The sequence below is a fragment of the Prionailurus bengalensis genome, chromosome B3 (genome assembly GCF_016509475.1).
Source record: "Prionailurus bengalensis isolate Pbe53 chromosome B3, Fcat_Pben_1.1_paternal_pri, whole genome shotgun sequence".
NCBI lineage: Eukaryota > Metazoa > Chordata > Mammalia > Carnivora > Felidae > Prionailurus > Prionailurus bengalensis.
In genome coordinates, this window is record NC_057355.1 from 116,363,990 (window position 1) to 116,388,928 (window position 24,939).

At 53.2% G+C, this 24,939-nt stretch overlaps 1 protein-coding gene across 4 annotated transcripts in view; it reads left to right on the forward strand.

Moving 5' to 3' along the window:
• Positions 1-24,574, forward strand: part of SMOC1 (SPARC related modular calcium binding 1) — a 158,748-nt gene extending 134,174 nt beyond the window's left edge. For 2 of the 4 annotated variants that reach the window (XM_043556462.1, XM_043556460.1), the window contains exons 8-12: positions 6,053-6,245; positions 6,821-6,903; positions 7,088-7,193; positions 16,281-16,525; positions 22,453-24,574. In XM_043556462.1, the coding sequence (XP_043412397.1) occupies positions 6,053-6,245; positions 6,821-6,903; positions 7,088-7,193; positions 16,281-16,525; positions 22,453-22,469 (644 nt within the window). In that variant the 3' untranslated portion in view covers positions 22,470-24,574. The remainder of the gene's footprint in view (positions 1-6,052; positions 6,246-6,820; positions 6,904-7,087; positions 7,194-16,280; positions 16,526-22,452) is intronic. The other 2 variants (XM_043556463.1, XM_043556461.1) reach the window with 1 other exon arrangement.
• The last annotated feature ends 365 nt before the right edge of the window (positions 24,575-24,939 follow it).

Below are 24,939 nucleotides of genomic sequence, written 5' to 3' on the forward strand. Positions count from 1 at the left end.
TATATCTACATCTATCTATATCTATATATGGATGAATATACACACATATATAGATAGGTGGCTCTAAATGTGGACAGATCTAGATATCCGGATACAGATATAGATGTAGATGTAGGTCTGTTCTTGGTTCCGTGACTCTGTAGAACCCTGAATGTTACTGACCTGCCCTAATCACTGCCTTCTTCCTGTTGCTTCCGTCACCCCTGCTCTGTCTCCAAAGAGTCCACGATGTGACTGGCTCACGGATCCCTGCTGACTCAGGTTACCCAGTGTCTTAGCTCTGCTGTCTGTCTCTTTCTTTAGCAGCTCCTCTTCTGGATGGCAGCAACCGGAGAGAAAGCCCAGCCCAAGGACCTGAAACTTGAATCTTCTAATGTTTATGTTTGTTGGCCATTTTTGTTTAAAAAGGAAAAAAGTAAAGAAGAAAAAAAGAAAAAAAAAATGATAAGGGAGAAAAAGTTCCCAGGACAAAAGGATAAACTCTGGGCTAAAATCAGGACTGGGGATTAGCCGAGGATTTAGGTTGTCCGCGCTCTCCTTTGCTCCTCATTACCACGAGTAATTGAGAAGCACAGGGGCAGGGGCCAGCCGAAGCAGACAGAGCGGTTCTCCATGCTTATCCTGTCTTGGCTGGACACAAAGAACCCATGCCCTGGGCCTGCAGACAGAGTTTAGGTTTGTCTGGTTCAGCCTAGTCTTTCCCTCTCCTCTACCCCTCCCTGCCACTCCCTCCCTGCTTCAGGCCTGCTTTGCTGTGGTGCGAGTATACATGGTGACAGAGAGGGCTGTGTGTTTTCTGGTGACAAGGGCCTGACCGTGTCCTCATTTCTTCCACGGGATACCGTTCTGTTGTATTTCTTCTCTCAGGCAGTCAGATGTTTGTGAGACTCAGAGCACCCATTGCCGGGTGGGGAGTGACCTGGCTCTCATCTCTCCTCCGTACCCTCCTGGGGTAGGATTGTAGTGGTGGGGCACGTGACTGTGTGACAATGTGTCATGTATCCGCGTGTCCCCTGGACAGCCCTGACTGCTCCTCTGTGCTGCTGATTACGGCTTGCAAGTGTTTGCCGATGGACCTGGTCCTTCTCATCACCATCAGGCCAGAACTTGTGATGTTGTCATCCTTCCCTGAACTTCGTTAAGCAGAGACGGAATGTTCTAGAGCAGGGGGCGTTTCCTTCTGGGGAGCTCCCTCTGAACCGAGGGTCAAGAAGAGATCCTCGAAGTAGACCCTTTGCCTTACATTAGTGCAAGGTGACTTCTTGGTACCTGGGAAGACTGAGCGTGGTGAATTTTAAGGTTCATTTGGGAGGTAACCCAAAAGGGCAGAGGGTGCCAGTGGCCCTAAGGATGGGGCTGGTTTCTGGGTCCTCAGACACAGAATGAGTTTATGTCCCTTGGTACCTACTGATTCATATTTTCATGACTTCTGGAAAAGCACTGACTGGAGGAATAATCAATTGATCGATCTAATAGCGATCGATCGGCTGAAGGGTGTGGCGTACTTCTGCACTGGGTGTTCCAGCAATAGATGCTGGAATGTTTCTGTGCATTGGCTGGGTGGTTCCTTGACTGGCTCTGTCTGAACGCACTTCTGGACTCATCCAGCTGGAGGGTCCATGGGGCGGGAGCGGCCTCGATGATCAAGGTCACACATCTGTCAGTTGGTGCTGGCTGGGCACTGCGTCAGTCCTGTTTTCTTTCATATGCTTTTCATCCTCCAGTGGGCTGGACTGGCTTCCTTACATGGTAGCCTCAGGGCAGCTTCCAGGAAGGTGAAAGTTGAAACTGCAAGGCCCCTTAAGGCCTAGGCCTGGAAGTCACACACTGTCACCCCTACCCTTTCCATTCGTCAAAGCAAATCAGAGTCAACGTGGAGGGGTCTGCAAGAGGGCGCAGATACAGAGAGGTGCGATTCACTGGAACCATTTTCTAACCATCTGCCGCACCAAGGAAAATAAAAATATGGGTTAGAATAAAAATTAGATGAGCATGTGGCAGTGAGAGATGGTATTGAAGAGTGGACAGCATAGCCCGGGGGCAGGCTCCCTGGGCTGGATCCCCAGCTCTGCCATTTTCCGGTTGGATGACCTTGAGGAAACCATGCAGTCCGCCTGTGTTCCTGGGTCCTTTTCTGCTCGGTGAGGGTCATAGTGACCCCTGTCTTCGGTTTGTGATGAGTTTGAAGTGAGTTCAAGTCAAGTGCCCAGTATCAAGCTTGGCACATGCTGAACACTCAGAGTGCGAGCTCTTAGTATTCATTTTGCTGTTCTGTGATGGCAGGCGAGTGGCAAATTTGGCTTTAAGTTTTCAGTTCCAGAGCAAAGTGGGCAAAAATCCTCGGGTGCAAGATGTGCAGTGTATTTAGGCCGAGAACAATCAGAGGTTCAGAAGACGCTGTGCTGTGTCCATGTGCAAGGATGTGATTTTACACACTTGGTTTTAAATGCAGCAGATTTGGGGTAGTCTGCAAAGTGACTGACCCGGAAGAGGTTCACACTAAAAAGAAATGCATTTTTCTCCCAGGGTAACCGATTAGAGGCAGTAACCTCTGTATAAAATTTCACAAGACACAGGCTTGACTGTCAGAAGCCCTTGACTGGGGTCCCAGCTCTCTTCCGTCTGGCTGAGCGCACTTGGGAAAATTCGTGAATCCCTCCAAAGCTCAGCATCTTTGTCTACAAAATGGGCATAAAATAATGGTGCCCCCCTCACACAGAAGGAGATTAAGCAAGCTGTCTTGTCACCTGGCACATATACTCAATGAATATTTGCTTTGACTGTTAGTATAAAGATGGTTTTAAGGGAGATTTTCTCTCTGTTGGAAGACAAATTCCCTGGGTACGCTTCACAGAGGGTTAGTGATTTATTATAAACCTCTCCTGTCTTTTTCTTAGAGGAGCATCTGGAATTTTCAGGGCCTGTCATAAAGTAATAAGCAAACAAGCAATAAACCCTACATTTGGCCTTCTCTCTAATTCCACGCTAGCCCCCACTTTTTCCAAATTAGCGAGCTTTATCACTTGTATGGTTTCTATTCTCCGTACCACTCAGTGCAGCCTCTATGGGAACTGGCTGGAAACATTTCAGAACAGCCTTCAAGGGCTTCCAGAAGACTGCCGACGGCCCCCAAACCACGGGGTCCCACCTTCTTAGATGGCTTCTCTCCACATTTCTGCAGTTCCAGGATCCCCGACGGTGTGAAGTCAGGTTATCATTCGCTCTGCCCCCCACTCTCTTTGCACCTCTCCCTTTCTGTCTGATTTATGGCTTTAGAATGTTGGCCCGGAGGACCTTAATTTAAAGCCTCTGTCAGAGGTTGTTACACGAACGTGGTGCCAGTAAAACTGTTTTTCTTTGGTTTTTGCTTCTCTGTCGCCTTTCCCGTGGCATGAAATATGAGGTCGGGAAATAAGGTAACCAAATTGGGGTTGGGGGAGGTATTGAGAAACTCTTGTGGAATCCCTACAAGGGGCCATGGCTCCATCCCAGCCAGGGGCCAAAGCCAAAAATCTGGGTCTTCAAGCCAGCTTTATGTCTATGATAAACCAATCAGTTTATGTCTCTTACTTAAGCTGCCTCTAGAGGCTGTCCTGGTGGTAGTTCTAATCAGGTTTAGAATCCCTAGTCTAAAGTCTGTCAACTGTTTTAAACTTCTGTTCCTCCAGCCGAGGAGATCCTGTTTAGTTTTGTGTGTGTGTGTGTGTGTGTGTGTGTGTGTGTGTGTGTGTTTACATTATGAAAACAGTAGTATTCTTTTTCATTCTCCAAAATCAGAGTTATAGTTTAATAATGAACGTGCTCAGCATAGCTGCCTCCTGACCCTTAGATATTTTTTATGCCCCTAAGGAAACATCCCCCTCTCCCTCTCCCTGCAATGAGACTCAGTAGGCTATTGCTTTTCAGCGTTTCTCCTAGGAGTGAGACAAAGAATCTTTTCCCCGTTGTGTGACTTTTCTCTAAGACTGCTTTGGGCTGCTTCGCATCTCTGTGTCCACCTGCTTCGTTCAAGCATCTGTACTGCTCATTTGTCGATCGTTCACAGAGCCATTAATTCAGAGGTTTGGCTCCTTTAGAGTTGAGCTGCTGTTTTTTGGACCATTTGTGCTGTTCAGTGAGCAGCATGAATCTCCAGGTTGCTGGTACCAACTTCCTGGCTCTAAGAATGGTATTTTTTAAATTTTTTAAAAATGTTTATTTATTTTGAGAGAGAGAGAGAGAGAGAGCGCATGCGCACGAGTGAGGGAGGGGCAGAGAGAGAGAATCCCAAGCAGGCTCCACGCCATCAGCATGGAGCCCGGTGCAGGGCTTGAACCCAAGAACGGTGAGATCATGGCCGGAGCAGATATCAAGAGTCAGTCGCCCAAGCGACTGAGCCACTCCGTGGCCCCTCTAAGAATGGTATTTTTATAATACACTGTGAAACTTCATGGGTCGCTCAAGACCATTCTTGTCATCTTCAAGAGGAAAGTTACAGACTCGTGTTTGTTAAAGAGATAATAAAGTAAATAAATAGACAAGAGGAGGGGCGCCTGGGTAGCTCAGTCGGTTGAGCTTCCGACTTCGGCTCAGGTCATGATCTCACGGTCTGTGAGCTCGAGCCCCGCGTCGGGCTCTGTGCTGACAGCTCAGAGCCTGGAGCCTGCTTCAGATTCTGTGTCTCCCTCTCTCTGACCCTCCCCCCTTCATGCTGTCTCTCTCCGTCTCAAAAATAAATAAACATTTTTTAAAAAATAGACAAGAGGAAATAATAGTACTCGGTTTATGACGTGATCTCTTTTATTGTAAAAAAACAAAACAAACAAAAAAAAAAACAACCCAAACAACGAAGTAGGTGTGTGCGTATGTATTTTCATGTTGTATGTGCAAAAGAAAAGGTCTAGGAAAGGTAGTGTCTACCTTTGGTGGGATCATGGGTTTTTCAAAATTTTCTTTATACCAAGAAAGGAAACCCAGTGCTATTTATGTTTAATAATTAAAAGACAAAAGATGGGGCGCCTGGGTGGCGCAGTCGGTTAAGCGTCCGACTTCAGCCAGGTCACGATCTCGCGGTCCGTGAGTTCGAGCCCCGCGTCAGGCTCTGGGCTGATGGCTCGGAGCCTGGAGCCTGTTTCCGATTCTGTGTCTCCCTCTCTCTCTGCCCCTCCCCCGTTCATGCTCTGTCTCTCTCTGTCCCAAAAATAAATAAACGTTGAAAAAAAAATTTTTTTTTAAAGACAAAAGAAAACACAGCAGCAACAACACAACAGGAAAGGGATGTCAGGTTAGGCAGACTGTTGGGTGGAATTTTCAGGCCAGGGGCCTTGTGGGGCTGAGGCCCCCCCAAGCCGGCCTTGCCTGGCGAGGGGCACCGCACACAGCCTGGGCCCGGTTCGGGGACTCCGGGTTTGGCTGTAAGGCCGCCTTCGCGTGTTGCCCGAGGCTGCTGAGCGCAGACGCTTCCTGTGGGCGTTTCTCTCTCCCGCTGGATGGGGCAGTGTTGTGTCATCGGCTCAGGCCTGTCAAGCCTCCTGTTGGAGCCTGGGAAGGAGTGGGGATGGGCCCTGTCTCTGCTCCTCTTGGGCACTGAGCATCGCTTCTCCGAGGCTGGCGGCCGGGGCGCTGTCCTGCTGTGTCTGGGCTCGGGAGAGCATCCGCACACACAGGCGTTCCTGCGTCAGCTTGTCAGCTCCCAGGGGCCAGGCTCCTGCACCTCCAGGAGCCAGGAGACAGTGCATCAGCAGGAGCCACTCTGAAAACAGTCGGGGAAATTCCACCCCCGGGGGCAAACTGCCAATCGGATGAGGAACAGCCCTGCCGTCCAGGGCCGGCTTGTTGCGCGTGCGGTAGAACCTACTGGGTGTGAATGCTAATGAGCCCTGGCCGTGGAGAGGCTGCAGGCAGGTTCTGGGCCGCCAGCCCCCGCCACCGTGGGCCGGTCTGGGAGCCACAGCTCTCCGTGGTGATTCACCAGCCATCAGTTCCTTGGGGGCCGGGCTGGATCCTTACCCCAAAAGCAGTGGTGAGAAGCCACGGGAGGGAGCGCCCCCAAAGGCTGCATCTTCTCTTGCAGAGAAGGTCCATTCGTGTGACCAGGAGAGGCAGAGTGCCCTGGAAGAGGCCAGGCAGAATCCCCGGGAGGGCATCGTCATCCCTGAGTGCGCCCCCGGGGGCCTCTACAAGCCAGTGCAGTGCCACCAGTCCACTGGCTACTGCTGGTGTGTGCTAGTCGACACAGGGCGCCCACTGCCCGGGACCTCCACACGGTAAGCCCGCTCTGCCCCCCGCCCCCCGCCCCCAGCCCCCGAGGCCATCCTGCCCCTAGGGGGACCCTGGGGTAGGAGACCCAGCTCCCTGTTAGGCTAGGCTCATGTTTCCCTCCTTTACCGGCCCGGCCCGGCGGGAATCAAGGCACGAGGAGAACATTTCTGCTCCTGGGCAGATTCGGTCCTGGTAGAAAGACCTGGGTCCCGGATTCCGGTAACAATTCTGTCCCTTCTTCGCTGGATGACCTCGGAAAAGGAGGTAACCTCTCCGAACTCCAGTTTACCGGCGAGAAGGTTATCGCCCCAAGTCCCTCGGTTCTGCGGATCCCAAAGATCCTGCGTGCAGACCTCAGGTGACTGAGGCGCCGCTCTGCTTGAGTGGTTGCCATGCCATGCCTGAACACGCCTCTGGAAACATTGGTACTGGGATTGCCGGGTGGCTGCTGGACAGCACAGGCGCCATTCTGCTGCTGGCCCTAGGAGTTCTAGGCTTAGTGACAACAGGGTGGTTGCGGCTGGCAGTGGCACCAGTTCCCAGCCCCTCCTTACCCGCCCCCGTGTCTCTCTCCTCCCAGCTACGTGATGCCCAGCTGTGAGAGCGACGCCAGGGCCAAGAGTGCAGAGGTGGACGATCCCTTCAAGGACAGGGAGCTGCCAGGTGGGAGGAGAGGCTGCCCCTTGCTGGTCCCCTCACCTCTTTCTGTTCTTCCAATTCCCGTGGTGCAGAAGCAGCTCCCCTCCTCTGGCTCTGCTTCCCCTTCTGTAGGATGGAGTGGGGGGGTGCTGGGTGGGGCATCACAGGGGCCCTGGGATCTGCCCTCAAATCTCACTTTATCTTTCAGGGTGCCCAGAAGGGAAGAAAATGGAATTTATCACCAGCCTCCTGGATGCCCTCACCACTGACATGGTGCAGGCCATCAACTCAGCAGCGCCTACTGGAGGCGGGAGGTGAGAACGTGAGTGGGATGCAGGCCCAGCCGGGGATGTGGGTGCCTGACTTTCCTTTCCGGATGCTTCAGGAGGCTGGGAGAGGGGCTACGGGTTGGGTAGGGCAAGGACTGGTCCTGCCTTCTGCCAAAAGTCTTCCCACCCTCTCCCCTCCCTGTTCTTTGGCAATTGCTTTTCTCTGCCTTTTAGTTACCTGATTACAGGCAAGTTTAGGGATGTCTAGAGACTTCCAGCACCTTAGCCTCAGGAGTGGATGCACTGGGGTGAGAGTCCTGAATAGCAGGAAGGGGGAGGGGCATGTAACCGGGCAGTGAGGGCAGGGAGGGAGTACACAGCACTTGGCGATTTTTCTTCTCTTCTGAGAAGGCAGGAATCACGTGCCTTTTTGGCTTCCTGAGAACCCCAAGGGCTCTGGGCAGTGGGATTGGACGTCGCCATATCCAAATCCAACTTAATTCAGCAGCTGATACGCCGGCTGAGGCAGTCCTGACATGAGGCTCAAATGCACACACTCCCCAGTGACCAGCATCCCAGGCCTCACTAGTTGGGCCCATTAGGTCAGTGGTTGGGGCACGCACGCATGCACGCATGTATCCATCCACCCATCCACACATTTAGCACCTGTTGAACAAGCACTGGTCTAAGGAATAGGAACCCAGGGATGTGAGGCATGTTCCTGTCCGCAAAGTATGCAGCTTAGTGGGGATACTTGCAAATTGCGTGGTCAGTGCCAGAATAAGGTGGAAGAACAGAAAAGGGTTTGCTAACTCAGTCCGGAGGAATCAGAAAGGCTTCCTGGAGGAGGTGATAGCTGAGCTGAGTTTTGAAAGACAAGTAGGACTTAGCCAGTGAAGGAAGGAAAACCACCCCAGGAAAAGGGAAAGAACACTGTGGCTCCAAGAAAGGGCACACCCATCGTCCAGTATGGCTGGGCTGGGCTGGAGGGGGTGAGGAGGAGAGGAGAGCAGCGACAGATGAGACAGAAGAGACGGCCAGGGACCAGGAAGCCAGAGGGGAGGCACAGAAGGGGTGTGTGTTGGGGAGGGGGGCGTCGGGCTCCTACAGCAGTGGAGGAAGTACCCATGTTGGCAGGGACGGGCACCTGTCTCTGAGTTCTGAGGCCCAGTTCCTCCGCATCTGCCCAGAGACAGAGCTGTCATCAGCAAGGCAAGGAGTGCCACCACGGTGGCAGGTCCAGGCTCCAGGCCTGGGGAGAGGCCCCGGCGTAGCCGCCTTGCCGGCGATCCGCAGGAGCACAGGGTGTGTGTCTAGCGTAGGGAACCAGGACCGCAAGCTCAGGGGTGCTGCATCCTGCGGCAGGCGAGGGTGGCTGTCCGGAAGACCCAGTTTTAGGTCACGTCCAAGTGAACGCAGAGGTTGCCTCCTGGTTGCCACTCTTGGAAGGTGCTGGTCTGGTGCACTTCCTCTCAGCAGCCCCGTGTGAGCTCTCAGGCTGGCTTCTGGGTTTGCACACCCTGTGGATGACATCAGGCCTCCCCAGGGGGGACACAGCACTGAGTCTGAGAAGATGGAGACAGGGTCTGATAGGCTGGGAGATGGGAACAGCTTGGAGGCAGCCAACGGTGCTCAGCGACTGGGCATTTAAAATAGAGAGGACTGTATCCATTTCTCCAAGAAGAGGGGGCAGGGGAGTTTGTGGAAGCATATTCAGTATTTATTGCCTTTGTTACTCATGCTCGGAATATGAAAAATGCCTGTCGTTTCATGCAAAAATTGGGATGAGATATTTATTAGAAGAAAATGGAGAGGCACCTGGGTGGCTCAGGCGGTTAAGCGTCCGACTTCAGCTCAGGTCATGATCTTGTGCTTTGTGAGTTCGAGCCCCGTGTCAGGCTCTGTTGCTGACAGCTCAGAGCCTGGAGCCTGCTTCAGATTCTGTGTCTCCCTCCCTCTCTGCCCCTCCCATGCTCACGCTCTGTTTCTCTCTCTCTCAAAAATAAATAAACATTTAAAAAAAAAGAAGAAGAAAATGGAAAAAGTAAACAGGAGGAACATGGGCTTAAAACTTCCAGGTCTGAGTGTTTCCCATCCACAACCACCTGGGGCTGCTGGCTCTGACCAGCCACTTGGGGAGCCTGCCCGGTGCTTTCTCCGCACTCCAGAGAAGACAAGACTTCAAATTTCTCCCACTTGCTTCCTTGGGAGCCCAGTCCAGCTTCCGAGCATGGGTGTTGCCTCGGCCCCAGGCAGACTGAGAGTGCCAGGAAAGTACCAGATCCGGCTGGGTCCTGGGCCAGTGGGTGAGGTGTCCATGGAGGTCAAAGGCACAGGTAGGTCCCCCTGGCCAGGCGGCATCAGGACTGATGCCTTGCCTTCAAATCACAGGTTGCAGGGATCTTTACAGAAAATAAAAACTAAGAAGTTTACAATGTTTTTAATACCAGTTTTTAATACCAACGTATCCTTAGGGAAGAGATTTTTCTTTTTCTTTTTAAAAACCTTCTCTTTTAGGTGTAATTTAGAGTGGGGAGAAGATTAAAAAAGGATTCTTTTCCTAAACACATTTTTCACGTTAAGCTCATATTATGCCAAAACTGGGTTTGGTGTTGATGAGAATGAAAAGTTTGAAATGCATTTGGTAACTGTGTTACCTGGAGGCTGGACTTGTAATCAAAAGACACACCACATGAACCAAGAAATAGTTTAGAAATCCAGGAGGAGAGTTGGGGGCCGGGGGGGGGGGGTGTGTGTGGCAGGAATTGGGGAATGCAGGAAGAAAGAGCAGCATTTACATGAGGAGGCCACGGCCAGGGGTAGCAGGTTCTCCAGGTTTTAAGCTGTAGCTCCCACCTGAACTGGCCCTGCAAGGAGGGTCTCACTGGCCGTGTCCCAGCTGCTGGTCCTTCTCAGTCCCTCAAACAAGCCTTGAAGAACCCTCCAGGTTTCTGCCTGCCCCAGGACCTCCATGCAAGCTGCTGCTGCAGCCTGGAATATGAGGCCCCATCCTCCTGTGATTGGTCCCGACTGTCCATTTAAATGTCAACTTCTTAGCAACCAACCCATCTAAAGGGGCTGCCAGTCACCCTCTGTCACCACACCTCTTTTTAACTCCTCAGCCAGGCACTTACCCTAGCTGGTATTTTGCTGGCTTGTTTATTTATTGTCTGGCTTACCCTACTTAATGAAATTTTAAGTTCTATGGAGAAGGAGCATTATCTGTCTTCTTCCCTGCTGCATTCCTAGAACTCAAAATAATCCTTGGCACATAGGAGAGGTGCAATAAATATTTGCTGAATGAATAAACAGCTAGAAGGATGGGTAGATAGATGGATAGATCCCTATGTGATACAGAGAGACAAGTCTTGATAAGGCCTCTTGATCCTTATCCCGCACATCAGAGGGTTCACCAACTACTGGAAGACCAAGAGGCCAAATCTAGCCATCAAATTCACCATGGTCCTTCTTTGTCCCTACGGCACCCTGGATGGGCCCAAGAGACTTGGGGCCCCATGTGGAGAGACCCTGGCCAGGCACTCTTCTATGATAAAAGAGCAAAGGCACGGGGCAGCTGGAGGCTGGGGAGCACAGCTAGAGTAGGGCTGTTGAAGAGAATTCAGGGTTCCAGGCTGGGTTTTGGCCTCTGCTCTGAATTCTGGCAGAATTGGGATCATAGGCACAGAAGACTGAAGTCAGGGAAGGCATATCTGATCCCTCCTACATCCTCTCAGGGTCTGGCAATTAAAGCTGGACATCAGCTGGGGCCAGTGGGAAGAAGGGACAAAGAAGTCATGTCTCCCCCCCTCCCCGCAACGTAACACCTGTCAGGCCTACAGATTCTGGCTTCGCACCAACTCTTAACATTTCCATTCTTCCCTGGTACAAGCTCTGGGTCGGGTTCCGGGGACGAAGTCATGGTCGCTGCCTGGAGGGGCTTCCGATCTGATCGAGAGAAGGGGTATAGAATCACAGGATTGCACTATGAGGTCAGTGGGGTAATAGAGGCAGAGAGAGTGCTGGGGGGCTTCAGGGGCAGGAGGGCACGTGAGGGAAGACTTTATATATGAGATGATACTTCACCTGAGCGGCATCTTTGTGAACAAAGGGGTAATGCCCCAACCTAGATGGACCAGGGCAAAGAGGCCCTCGGCGTAATGAGGCAGGGCCTGTGCAAGGAGTTGTAAGAAGTGTGCCTTAAATCTGGGAGGCAGGCAGAAGGTGGAGCTGTGGATTGGGGCAGAGACCAAGTCACGCCAGGCCTTGTGATTCACGCCAAGTGCAGGACGATGCCCATGATTAGGTGAGCTTTTTTTTTTTTAATATTTATTTATTTTTGAGAGAGAGAGAGTCCAAGTGGGGGAAGAGCAGAGAGAGAGGGAGACACAGAATCTGAAGCAGGCTCCAGGCTCTGAGCTGTCAGCACAGAGCCTGACATGGGGCTCGAGCTCACAAACGGTGAGGTTATGACCTTAGCCAAAGTCGGACGCTTAACCGACTGAGCCACCCAGGTGCCCCATGAGCATTTTTGAAGAATCATCCCAAAGGCCATAGGGAAGCTGGATGGGAAGAGAGCAAGACGGGCTGGGAGGATTCCAGCCATCATCAGAGCGATAGGCGAGGGGGAGCCCCACTACAGCTATGGGGGAAGGGATGGTTTTCTGAAGCTTTAGCAGTGAAAGTAATCAGATTTGAAGACTTATTAGTGATCGGACATGGCATGGAGGGAGATGTCTGCTTCCTTTTCTGGGCTTCCAGCCTCATTTGGGGGGCGAGGTGGGGGGGGGGCGGTCCTGCCCAAATCTAAGAATAGGCAAAGTAGAACAGGGTGTCCATAGAAACATCCGTGGTTAGTACATGGGAGGGGCAGCCTGCAAGTATCATTCAAGGATAGCAGTTCTCAATGAAAGTTTGCAGGATGATTGAATTATCCTCATGCTCCTTCCTTCCAGGGCTCTAGGAGGTGAGCTCCTCCTGAGATCAGCCCTCCCATGGCACCCATTAGCATTCATCAGACCCAAAGGAAAAGTTCTGAGATCCCAGCTGGCAGTCTTCTCAAGCAGGGGAGCCCTCTCCTTTTTCCATCTAGCCCCAGAGAACGTGAACTTTCCGGGGAGGTGGGATGGGCTGCGTGAGCCTTCTGGCCCCTCATGCGGTCCCCCACGGAGAGACCATCTGTACTGTGGCTTCCTCCTTCCTGCCTAGCGCGGTTACTTGTTGATGGCCTTGTAAGGCAAAGTGTGGAATATGGCTGACTCGGCGTTTCCCAGCCCCACCCCCCTGCACAGCTGGCAGGGCTCGGACCCCACTCCAGATGGGGCTCCGTTGGTCTGCTTGGCTTGGCCAGTGCTTCCAGGCCGTCCCGCCTCACCTTCTTTAAAACTGCTTGGGACAGCAGAACAAGGCCCAAGATCCTGGCCAAAGCAACTTTTCTTGTGGCAAATGGGCTGGCTCTCCAGCTGTGCATTGCAGCCAAGGCCTGGCAGAGTGAGGATGCAGAAGCAAAACTGAATGCAGGAGAAGGGCAGCACCTGTCACCTCTGAATTTGGGAGAACAGTCAGTGTGGCCAGGGAGGCACCCAGCTCTAGTGTGTTTCATCATCCCTGGAGGTCAAAGTCAACAGGACAGCCACCAAAACAGCCCAGAGACAGAGCGGACACCAGTCTTGGGATTTGTTTTTCCAAAATCTAGAATTCGGTATCATTTGGGTGTGACCTGCCACACCATCTCCAAGGACGCTTGGATAACTCTACACACCCAGTGAGCCCTTTTAGTAGAGTGGAACCTCACCTGTAGGGAGGCCCATGGCATGGACCAGCGCTGTTAGGTCATTTAAGGAACCGTTACACCCTCTGATGTAGGGTCCCCAGCCCTTGCCTGATGAGCAGATTTGAATCCCAACAGTCCCAGTCTCCAGCAGGGGTTGTGTGTACACATGTGAGAGAAAGGTTGGAGGTCTGATGCCAGCGGAAGGAAGCCTAGAGCTGGGAGGGCAAGTTCCCAGTGTTTTTAAAGGATACTTCTAGAAGGCCGCAGGAGCTGGAGGGATCAGGGGGGGTATGGCTTTGAGGGCAGGGGTAAGTTTTGGGGAGTCTCACTGTGATGGAAAGGGCTCTAATAAAACTGCTTGAGAGATTCCTGGAAATTCTGCGGGAGGCCCTTTGGCCCCGCCCATCGGGCACTCCCCTGGGAAAATCTCAGCTTCTCCTGAGCCAACCGAGGCCTCTTGGCTCTTTTGCACATGCGTGCCTGCTGCTGGTGTGACTAAACCTGGACTCCTGACACAGCTCAATCCTGACTCGATCTTGTATGAAGTATGGCAGAGACTTAAGATTGTTGCAAACTCAGAACCTGATTTTCAGAGTTTTAAGCTGAATGCCTTCTGTAGTTTTTTATTATGTGTTGTTGGAAACATGGAAACTATCCCTAAACCCCTCTAGCTACCGTCCTTTTTCTCACCCCATCTTCTTCCAGAAGGCTCATGGTTAAACAGTGTTCTGGGGCCAGGGCTGGAGATCCTTCCCTGTAGGTCAAGCGTTCTTTACCTGAGTCCATGAGCTTGGATGAGGTTTAGGGAGTCCATTAAACCCTGGAAGTCAGCACAGTGCTATGTGCATGTGTGCTTTTCCAGAGAAGACTATAGCTTTGTTTAGGTTCTCAGAAGGGTCCATGAGCCCTCAAGGCTAAGAAATTCTTGCTTTAAATGTACTTAGAGCTTGGCCTGTGCTAAGTATTGGGTTCCAAAGGAGGCCCCTAGTGCTGCCAGCGTCACAGGTAGAGCTGGGCTCTGTTGTCAGGAGTGGAGGTGGGACGGTGGGTTTCTGGAAGTCAAAGGAGTTCAGAAGCAGGGAGCCCTACGTGGAGGGCAGAGGAAGGGGGAGGAAGGGGGAAGAGGCAGGACCCGGACAGGCTGAGGGTGCGGCGGAGCGAGAAGCACCACTCGGAGGGGCCTCAGAAGACTTCTCCCGGGAGAAGGAAGTATCCTCGGAGTCTCCAGGGCCAGGTCAGGCCAGTGGTCATGGCTGTGAGACGCTGCTGGGAGTGAGGAGGGCAGGACCAAGCGGACAAAAGGAGACAGGGGAGGGAGGGAGAGTCAGAAGGAAAGGAAGGAAAAGGGAGCAAAGCCAAGTGATGGTCTCTGTGCACGGGAAGAAACTCCCAGAGGTTGTAAAGTCAGAAGAAGACCAGCCCAAAGGACAGTGCGGGAGCTCCATCGGTGGAGCTGCTGAGAACCGGACAGGCTGGAGCCCCAGCAACACGTGTCGGAGGCAGTGGGCCTCTCCTGGCAGGGCGGCTGGGCGGGATGACCTCATCCCTTCCCAGCTCAGCGACTGAGGCTTTATTATTCCAGCCTCTAGGTAGACATGACGCTATGCTGAGCCTAAAGGTTAGAGAAAGATCTGCTTTTGCCGCCATGGGGCTCTTATGGCCTCTGGCAGGAGGGGTCCAAAGGGAGAGTCCCCAGTGGGAATAGCTGGAGTACCTCCCTTGGGGCTCTTCCTGGCTGTCCTCTGCAGCCCACACCCTCCCTTGCGTTCAGGGAAACACAGGTAGGCAGGGTGCTCAGAGAGGGAGCTGACCACCCTCCCTCCTGTGCCACAAGCATCTTGATAGAGAATTTTCTGCTGCTCACCTGGTATACCCTGTAGGCTTGAGAGTGAATGTTATGGGTGAAATAGAGGGAGCTCTGACACGCCAAAATACCACGTACTGGCAGAAACAAAAATCTGAAGCTCTACGACAAATAACTCCATTCCTGTTTGAAGGACCCTCTGAGCCTGCTTTCCATGACAGACCAGGCAGATTCCCAAAGAACCAGGGGCAGATGGTCCCTCACACCTTGCCCAGGTACTCCCTGCATTAAACCTGTCCAGAAGACATCCTGCTGGCAGATCCACCAATTGTACTGCCTTGGAATCAGCCCAGGGTGCCCGGGGGGAGGGGGGGGGGCTGCCCAAGACTGCAATCCACTTAATTAGGAATGGGCATTTAGCAGGGATGCTTGGCTTTTTTTGGGTAATGAAACTTCTTTTTCCCTAAACATCAAGGGCACTTGGGGATGGGAAAGGGAAAGAGTTTGCTGGCTCATTCATAGGGGTGGGGTCAGAGATGGTCCCCTCCCTTCTGGAAAACTTGGCAAACCCCAGAGAAGAACCCCAAGGTGTTGGCAAGTGCCGTGAATATTTTTCTTGCAAGATATAGTTTCTTCTTGCCAGATGCAGTACTGTGCATACGCGGGCTGTGTTAGACGTGGTCACTACTGTGCACCTTGACACGAGGAAGCCTTCTTGGTTGCTATAGTCTGGTACTTTTAAGCACAATCCCCCGGGGTTCTAGCATACATGTGGTTTCCTAGGTCCATCCCAGACCTCCAGACTTAAAACCTCTCCATGGAGAGACTCACCCCTAGTAGGTCTGGGACTCGCCAGTTTTAGACTTGCTCTGTTTGTGTCCATCACAACTGTCTTCTTCTCTCGATTCCTACGGCACTTGTTGCCCGACAGTGACGGGCCCTGGGAACTTCACACTGAATTGTCACTGGCTGATCTCAACGTATTTGGCTCAGTCTTACCAAGACATTGAGCAGTTTGAGGCCCGGGGCAATGCCTCCCGGGACCTGGCCTGGTGTTGGGCGTGTGTGCATGCTCAGATCGCCCTTTCCCATAGTCACGTTCGTTGAGTGAGTGTACACGTTCACGTGTGAACCGCAGCTTGTCTGGCGATGAACCGTAGGCCAGGAGGACAACGTGGATCCCAGCTGTGGTTTACTTAGGTGAATGAAATCCATTCAATATATCTTGAGCCCCCATCTTATGCAAGAACATTCCTGCCTGTGGTAGAGGGTGAGGCAGGTTCACGTAAGAAGGGTGACCCACTCGGGGACCCCTGAGAAGTAAATTATCCGGTCTCGAGAGTCTAGCTGGAGAGGCTGGCTTGATTCTGCTGCAGGCTGAGTGGGGCTGGGAGGTCTTTGGCTTGAAAGAGCCTTCGCTACCTGACTGCTGGCAGCTCAGCACGACCACCCTGGCATTGCCCACGTGGGAGAGACGTGCAGTGGGGCCATTGGTTCCTGCAGGATCCTGAGTGGTGCTGTCTGGGGTGGGGGTGGGGGGTGTCTGCCTGTGGCCCAGGTTTTCAGAACCAGATCCCAGCCACACGCTGGAGGAGCGAGTGGTGCACTGGTACTTCAGCCAGTTGGACAGCAACAGCAGCAATGACATTAACAAGCGGGAGATGAAGCCCTTCAAGCGTTACGTGAAGAAGAAAGCCAAGCCCAAGAAGTGTGCCCGGCGTTTCACTGACTACTGTGACCTGAACAAGGACAAGGTCATCTCACTGCCTGAGCTGAAGGGCTGCCTGGGTGTTAGCAAAGAAGGTGAGTGCTCACTCGGGTGTTCCTGGCCTTCCAGAACGTGCCCCACCCAGGCACAGGGACCACGGGCTCCTTCAATAGACGAGATCCCAGGTACTCATTTATTCAACTGCTTATGAAAAGTGTGTTATGCTTTATGCTGGATGCCTGGTACAGTTGACAGATAAGGTCCCTGTCCTTCCACAGCCTACCGAGGACATAGATCTTAAGGTGTTTATGTGCATTGTGGTAAGCGCTAGGAGAGGGTATTAGGAGAGGCCAGGCTGCAGTGACAAGCAGACCCACACATGTAGTGGCCCAACACAGGAGAAATTTGTTCATCTTGCCTTTGTAATACTTCAGCATGATTCCAGGTCATGGTGTGTGCATGCGTGTGTGTGTGTGTGTGTGTGTGTGTGCGCGTGTGCGTGCCTGTGCGTGCAAGGGGAGGAACAGGAATGGAGACTGTACTGTGCAGTCACTCTGAGATCTATCTTGGCTAAGAATGACTCTTCCTTCTTTATTAGGTGGCTTCCAAGGTCACCATGGCGGTTGTTTCCATTCTCAGTAAACCAGATGGAGTAAAGCATGGAACAGTGCTTATGGGGGGGTGGAGAGGTTATGCTCCAGTCCAGGAAGTGACACATATTACCTCTCATGCCTCGTAGTGGCTGGAACTGCCACCAGACCACACCCAATAGAAAGGAAGTCTGGGAGCGCCCCGGAAGAGGAGGAGAACGTGGATTAGGTTTTCTGGTGGAAACCTAATCATCTCTGTCATGACAGAACAAGTGCAGAGTGTTGTAGGAACATATGTAGGGGCACTTAAATTAGCTCAGGGGCAGACAGCCTCGGAACACTTTGTGAAGGAAGCAATGTCTAAGCCAGCCATGGGCCACAGGCTCAATCTAGTCGCTGGCCTATTTTTGCATGGCTTGTGAGCTAAGGATGGTTTTTATATTTCTCAAGGGACGTCATTTTCAAAAAAGAGGAATAAAGGATAGATTGTACACGGCCTGCAGAGCCTAAAGTATCTACTACCTAGTTCTTTACAGATGAGTTTGCCAGCCCCTGATCTAAACCGATACCTGCGGAATGGGTAGGAGATGGCCGAGGCAAGAGGTCAGCAGAGGGAGAAGTTTCTAAGCTACAGCCTAGAGTGAAGATGTAGCGGTGAGGAACGGTTCTAGAGGAACTGAAAGATGTTAGTGGGACTGAAATGCATACTTAAAGGTGGCAGGAGCTGGGGCGTGACAGGAGGTAAGGGGAGAGTCTCAACTTCATAAGGGCAGCAGAGAACCATGGAAGGGGTTCAGTCCAAGAAATGATAGGATTGGTTTTTGCTTCAAAAATGCATTCTGGCTGCAGTGCGGGAAAAAAAGATAGCACACGAGCGAGGCAAGGTCCCCCCAGGAGGCTGTGGCAGGAGGCGACAGAGGCTTGAGTTAATGAAAGCACAGTGGGAGTGAAGGGAAGTGAGTGGTTTTGAGAAACATAGAGCCGCAGTTCTGGTGACCGAGTGGATATAGGGATGGAGGTTGCTTTGGGCAACTGGAGGGCGGGTCTGTTCACCGAGTTGGGCAGCATGGAAGGACGAACAGAGCAGGCATAGGGGGATGGAGAAGACAACTGGTATGGATTGAACGTGTCAAGTTGGATGCATCTCAAGGACCAGTGGTTCTCTAAGTGCAGGCGAAGGGTCAGGGCTGAAGATACCAACCTGGGTGACACCGATTTGCTTGAAATGGGAGCTTTGAAAAAAGCTGAGCTTGCCCAGGGAGAAAACTTAAGGGCTTTTTCTGGCTCATAACCCTCGGTGAACCCAAAGGATAGCACAGGAAGTGGATGAATTACCGCCAAGTACCGTGTCTCGGGACCTGCCCCCTCCGTAGCTGGTTCTGGCCCTCATTCTGGGGTGTGTGACCCTGGGTGAGTGAGCTCATGGCTCTGGGCACCCCTGTCTGATTGAGGACACCTCTCTGTGTTCCCATAGTACTCTGGGTCCCCAGGACACAGTGCAATGTCCTGGCTCAAACCCCGCCTCTGCCACAGACTGGCTCCTTCACCAAATACAAATTACTCCACCACTCTGGAGTTTAGTTTCTTCATCTGTAAAATGGGAGCAACCATGGTATCTACCTCAAAGGACTGTTGTGCTGACTCAGTGGGACAGTGAGCGAAAACACTTATCACGGTGCCCGAGACAAGGAAGGAACTGAATCGAAGTTCCACATTACTGTTCTTCTTCAGATTATTGCCTCGGTCAGCAGCACTTCTCACACTGTGTTGCAGCTGACTTTTCTGACTCCCCCGTGGAGCCCTGGGTTGAGTCACCTCGGTTCTACCCCCAGCACGGTGCACGGTGCCATCAGATCCTTGTCGGACGAGTGAATGAATGAATGAATGAATGAGGGGCTTGCCCCCTGTGGTGACATCACGCTTTGACACCCGTGGGGTTTGTGCCCATTTTTCAGAGCATAGGCAGAGGACCAGTCTTGGAAAGAGACCACCCAGCGTTAGCGTAGACCTGAGGCCCACCTAGGGGCATGTAAGGATCGAGGAGGGATGGACCCACAGGGATCTGTAATGACTCTGCCCTCAGTCCCCTCTGGTCTACCCAGCACACAGATGCCAAGGGGAGGCCGAGTGTGGTGACCTCTTGGCCACAGAGCGGAGAGGGGCTTCCTAGGCTTTCTCTGAAGCCTTGCCAGGCCCCAGGTGTCTGCCACGGGACCTGAGGGAAGCACCCAGGAAAACTGTCACCTGGATTGTGGTATTTAGGGAGCACTGCTCCTCCTCAAGCCGGACTCAGCTAGGAACAGGCTTTAGTTTCAACTTACCTTCACAGCTGTGCCCAGGGAGGCCCCTAGAGTACAGCTACCATCCTTCCTCACCCAACACCTTCGACCCTCCCCCTGAGCTCCCCACCCCGGAAGTGGGACAGAGAGGCCCGAGAGCTCTGCGTCCGCCGCTGACCCTGAATGCGCTGCCTGGTTGAAAGTATGGCTGGGGTGCCTGTGTCCGCGTGCGTGTTTCTGTGTGTGTCATGCATAGGCATGTCCGTGAGTGTCCCTGCGAGCATGTCTGTGTGTGTGTGTGTGCAGGTGTCTGTGTGCATGTCTCCCTATGTGTGTACATGGTCTGTGCGTGTGCATGCATGTGTGCATGTCCGTACATGTGTCCCTCTGTGTATGTGTGTGTGTGTGTGTGTGTGTGTATGTATATAAGCAGGTCACTGTGTGTGTGCGTCCTCAACCCATTTTGCAGTCGAGGAGTCTAGACGAGCCTAGAGAGGAATAGCACTTTGCTCGAGGTCAGAGGGCCCACGTGAGGTGGCATCATTGCTGGCATTTGGACCCAGCCTCAGGATTCCCAGGCCGGAATGCTGTCCCCTCCATGAGAAGGACCCCAGAGTGTTTGAAGGCGGTCCCTTGTGTGAGCAGGCCAGTTTTGCTTGCCTGAGGAAGGCCAAGGGAGACAAGACCAGCGGTGAGTCTGGGAAAGTGGGGGAGCAGGCCCAGCTGGGGGTGACATGAGCAGGAGTAGAGGCGCTGGGCCCGGGGCACCGCCTTCGAACTCGGGGCGGGGAGACCCGTAGCTTCCAAGCAGGCAGTGCCTGCAGGAGAAGGGAGCATTAGTGAGAGGCATCGGGGAGGTGGGGGCGGGAGCTGGGGGTGAGAGCAGAGGCTCTGAGGGCAGCCTGACCTAGCTTTTAATCCCAGCCCTGCCGCTTGCTAGCTCTGGAACCTCTGAGCCTCAGTTTCCTCCTCTGCAAAATGGAGATGATAGCATCTACCTCCTAGATTGGGTGCGAAGGTTTAACAAGATGGTGCACGTGAGGAACTTAGCCCAGTGACCCGGTTCGTAGTGAACGCGCAAAAGAAATTGCTAGTAGTGGACGAACACACCCAGGGGCTGAAGGCAGCGTCCCTGGGTCGCTCTGCTCTGGAGAGCTCCAGAAAAGTCGCTTGGGCCGAAGGTATGTGGGGAACGAGCCCCTGCATTGGTCATCTGGTGTCATGCGGTGCCCTCTGGTGGGCCGAGAGAGGCTTGCAGGCTAGGTGGGGGGCTCCCGGGGGCTGGGGGAGTGCACGAAGTTTAGGGATGAGTGTGGCTTTGGGTCCGAGGGTCCGCATTTCCTCAGTTTGTAAAACATCTTCATCAGGATTATCGTCCCTGCCCTGCATCAGTACAGGCAGCGTGGAGACTAGTTTTTCGGTTGGTGAAAAAATCCCAGCCCTCCCTTGGAATTGCCCAAGGATGCCGCCTGCCCTGGGTTCAGGCTTTTTCTGTCCCCTGCCCTCCTCGGTGGTTCAAAGCACGGTCCTGGGAGAAGGTAGCCAGGTCCGAGATTGCTTCACCACGTAAAAGCTGTGTCGTCTCCGAGCCACAGCTCTGCCGTCATACGATGGAGACAACGTGGTCATTTTATAACAATCGTATAAAATTGCCCCGAGGAGTAAGCCATGTGATGTAGCCAAAGCATTAGTGCCGGGAGCCTCCACAAGCCAGGCCTGGACACCAGGGGCCCTGCACTTCTCAGCTCAGCGGGCTGCACGATTAGAGGGCCCTCCTTCTCTGTGGGAATCTTTCTGCTGCTGGGCCGAGTGGATGAGCGATGGGATTCAGAGCCAGGCCAGATCCTGTCACTGCCCACCTGCCTGCCCTGGGCCCGCCACTCCCTCTCCAGGCTGGTTTCCTCACCTGTCAAATCAGACATACCAGCATCTACCCCACCCCACCCTGGGTTGTGTCACTTTCTCAGGGCTTAGGAATGTTAGCAAAACCGGGGGCGGGAGCATTGAGCTGTGGGTTCGCGTGACCGGCTGGGTGGGCGCGGGTCCCCTCAGCACTTCATGCTCTTCAAAGTCCTTTCTCCACTTCATGAATTCAGTCAGCCCTCAAGGCGATCCTGTCAGAGGCAGAGCAGAGGCAGCACAGCCGTGGCCCCGATTCCCAGTCTGTAGACTGACCCAGTGGCGTTGAGGTACATGCACAAAGTCACGCGGCCTCCAGGGGTCACGCAGAGCTGGCCCAGTTCTTGGTGCATCCGCCTCTCAGCTCCCACTCCTCCTCGAGGAGACCTGGGCCCTGCAGAAGCCTCCAAGATCCATAAGCCCCCAATGGGGCAGAGTGGGCGTCAGCAGGGGGAGGCTTGGGCCTTGGCTAAGTCCCTCAGTTGCTGCAAGCCTCAGTTTCTAGATGATGAGGCTGGACCACATGGTCACGGCCAAGATTCTCTCCACCCTGATGTTCTGTGACCTGGAGAACCAGGACCCAAGAAGCTTATGCTGATGTCCCTCAGCACCAAAGCCCTCTTAGCTAATAGTTGGGATTTCAGAGAGATACCCCAACAAGGGCCTGACCTTTTGGAAAAGCGACTCTGTTTAAAGGTGCTGGCCAGCAGTGGTTTCACCCGGGCAGAAGAGGGCTGCCAATACCCCCAGAGCGGGAGGCACGGCCACACAACCTCTGGCTCTTTCTCGAGTCCGTTCCTTATTCAGGGGGTTGCAGGAGACAGGCACCCAGGTAGAAAGGAAGCTCCACCAGTTCTCGGGGCCAAGGCCACTTGAGTGTTGTATGTTCCTGTTTGTTGCAGGTGGTAGTGTTGGCAGCTTCCCCCAGGAAAAATGAGCAGGTCCAAACCGCTTCAGGAAGTTGTCTTCTTTTTGGGGTCCCCGCCACGGGCCCCCTAAATGCAGCATTGTAGTACGGCAGGAGTGGAGGAATCGGCCAAGTAACTTTGGCTCCCATTTTCTTTCTTCTTCTTCTTTTTTTTTTTTTTTTTTTTTTGTGCCGAGAACGAAGAGAAGGATTGGTTAGCACCACAAGGGTCCTGCTGTCCCCGCCTGTAAGCCCACCGCTGCCACTCCCAGGTTGGGAGTAGTTGATGCGTGTCGTTGGGTTCCTCGGAAACCTACCTCTAACTCCTTGCTTATTCCCTTTCCCAGTAGGACGCCTCGTCTAAGGAGTGGAAAACCAATGGGCAGGTGGAGAGACCAGGGAGGCAGGACGGACCATCCAGACCATCCGACACACCTAACCTTCACCGATTCCGCGACGCCCCCCCTCCCCCTCCCCCGCCCGCCCCGGCCCAGCCACATCCCATGTAACATAAGTGGTGCCCACCATGTTTGCACTTTTGATAACTCCCATTTGCGTGTTTTCTTTTTGGTTTCATTTTTAAATACCAATATCTAATACCACAGTGGGAAAAGGAAAGGGAAAAAGACTGTTTATTCTCTCTCTTATTGTACGTTTTTGGATCTGCTACTGACAACTTTGAGGGGTTTTTTTTTTGGGTGGGGGGGGAAGGTGTTTGTTGCTGGGACTGAGAAGAAAGAGATTTATATACTGTACATAAATATATATGTAAATTGTATAGTTCTTTTGTACAGGTGTTGGCATTGCTGTTTGTTTATTCCACCCCCTTCCCTGCTCTTGCTGTGGGGCTCCGGACACACGGCCCGGCTTTCTAGAACCCAGAACTGCATCCCCAGCCACGCCGGAGACCAACCCCTGTGTGCATGTAGATGGGAGCCCTGTGATCATATTGTAGACTCCATGGGGTCTTTTCTGGTGGGAGGAGGGCACTGCCCCTTGATTTAGCTGTCAGATCTGGCAAGTCACTGGGAGGCTGGCCTTCTCAAGGGAGGTTGGGCTGGGGGGCAGGTGGGAGTTGCCCCTGGAGGGCAGGCAGTAGCCAGCACTGGCGTCAATTCCCCCCTGCCCACATGTTCCTGCTCTCCAGACCGTCGGGTGGCCCAGAATCCATCCGTGGGCACACCAGTATCCTCATGACCCACCGAGCAAATGACCCTCAGACCATTTGCATGAAGCCACTTGAAACATTTTCACCCACGTTCAGCATCTACTCTGTAAAGCAGGAGAGGGGAGGCAAAGAAGAAAAAGACACACAGTGGGGCCTTCTATTTAGTCGATTTTTGACAATTTTAAGCAGTGGAGGGAAGAGGACAGAAGGCCCACACTGATGAGTGCAGTGCCAGCCTCCTGCAAATGCACGAGTGAGGCTTCCCAAGACAGACTCTCAGCAGCGAGGTCAGACCGGGGCTTCCCATCCATTCTCTATCTCCCCTGCCATCCTGTCCTCAGTGGTTACCACAAGCTGGAGGGGGAAGCCCAGCGAGCCACCTTGTTGGTAAACTCAATGGTTTATTTGGTTTTTAACCCAATACTGAAGTTCTTCCTGTTTCTCAAGCTCTTCTAAGGGCTCCCAGGCTCAAGGCCAATTCCAGAGCAAAACTAATCTTGGGCCGCCTGCCTCTGCCTCTTGTAGAAGTGCAGGGATAATAGCCCAGCTAGGAGGAAATGAGGCCTAGCTTTCTGCAGACATTTTACTGGGATTCCATTGTGGGCTGTCCAGCCTTCCTCTGGCCTGGTGGCTGCGCCCATTCAGACAGCTGTCACACAGAGGGCAACAAGTGACATTTAGCCTCTCTTCCCATGAGCAGCCATGGTGGCCTCGAAGGAAGGCAGGTAGCCCAAGACTAATGCCCCTGTTGGATTGCCCCTCTCATATCCCAGCCAGCATTCCCAGAAGTGTGCCCACCTCGGCGGACCGTGTACCCCATTTCGGGTCTGGAAGGCATTGGCATCGTAAGCACGGGCCCACTCAAGGCCGTGCTCAGGGAGGGCCCGGAGTGGGGAGCGCACCTTCTCAAGACACGCTCTGGTGGGGCCTCGGGCTAGAGAAGGTTCTTGCTATCATGGAGAAAATCCTAGAAGGTATCTCAGGGGTGACTGGAGGCCCCATCCCAACATGGTAGGGAGGAAAGAAAACCCCGCCATCCCCCTTGGCCTGGACCAGATGACTTGGTGTGCTGGAGCTAGATCGACCTTCCTCAATGCCCCGGCCCCTTTCCCGGGCCCGGAGGAAGCATGAAAACACAGAGGGGGTGCCTCCCTGTGGAAATTCAGAACCCACCCACCCAACCCTGCCATCTTCTCTCTCACACACGTGTAGGCTGTGTTGTGTGGCTTTCGTTTGTGAGGAGGGAAGGAGACTATTTGTAGCTGGTTTTATAAAAAAATAAAAATGGGTAAACCTTGGTAGCCGTTGCCTCTTTCTTTGGGGGGCTTACTCTGATGGGAAGATTGCTTTCTCTTAAAAGTTTGGTGTTTTCCCTGGTCCAGGTGCCCTCGCTCTGATCCTAGGAAGTCCGAGTTGTCAGACTAGAAGGGAACCCTCGAGTGGCTACGAGGTGCCCCCACGCTTTGCCGTGAGGACGTTGACCGGTCCCTTTGGCCCTCGCTTACCATGTTTGTGATCTCTGTGGTTCTCCCTCTTACCTCCTCAGACAGCTGCCCCCACAAACCCTCACTGGAACATAGTGAACGTTGCTGGCCGTGCTTCGGGGGCAAGGCTCGGGGGGGGGGGGAAACCTGCCCTGTGGCTTCAGGCTGGTGGAGGTGGGCAC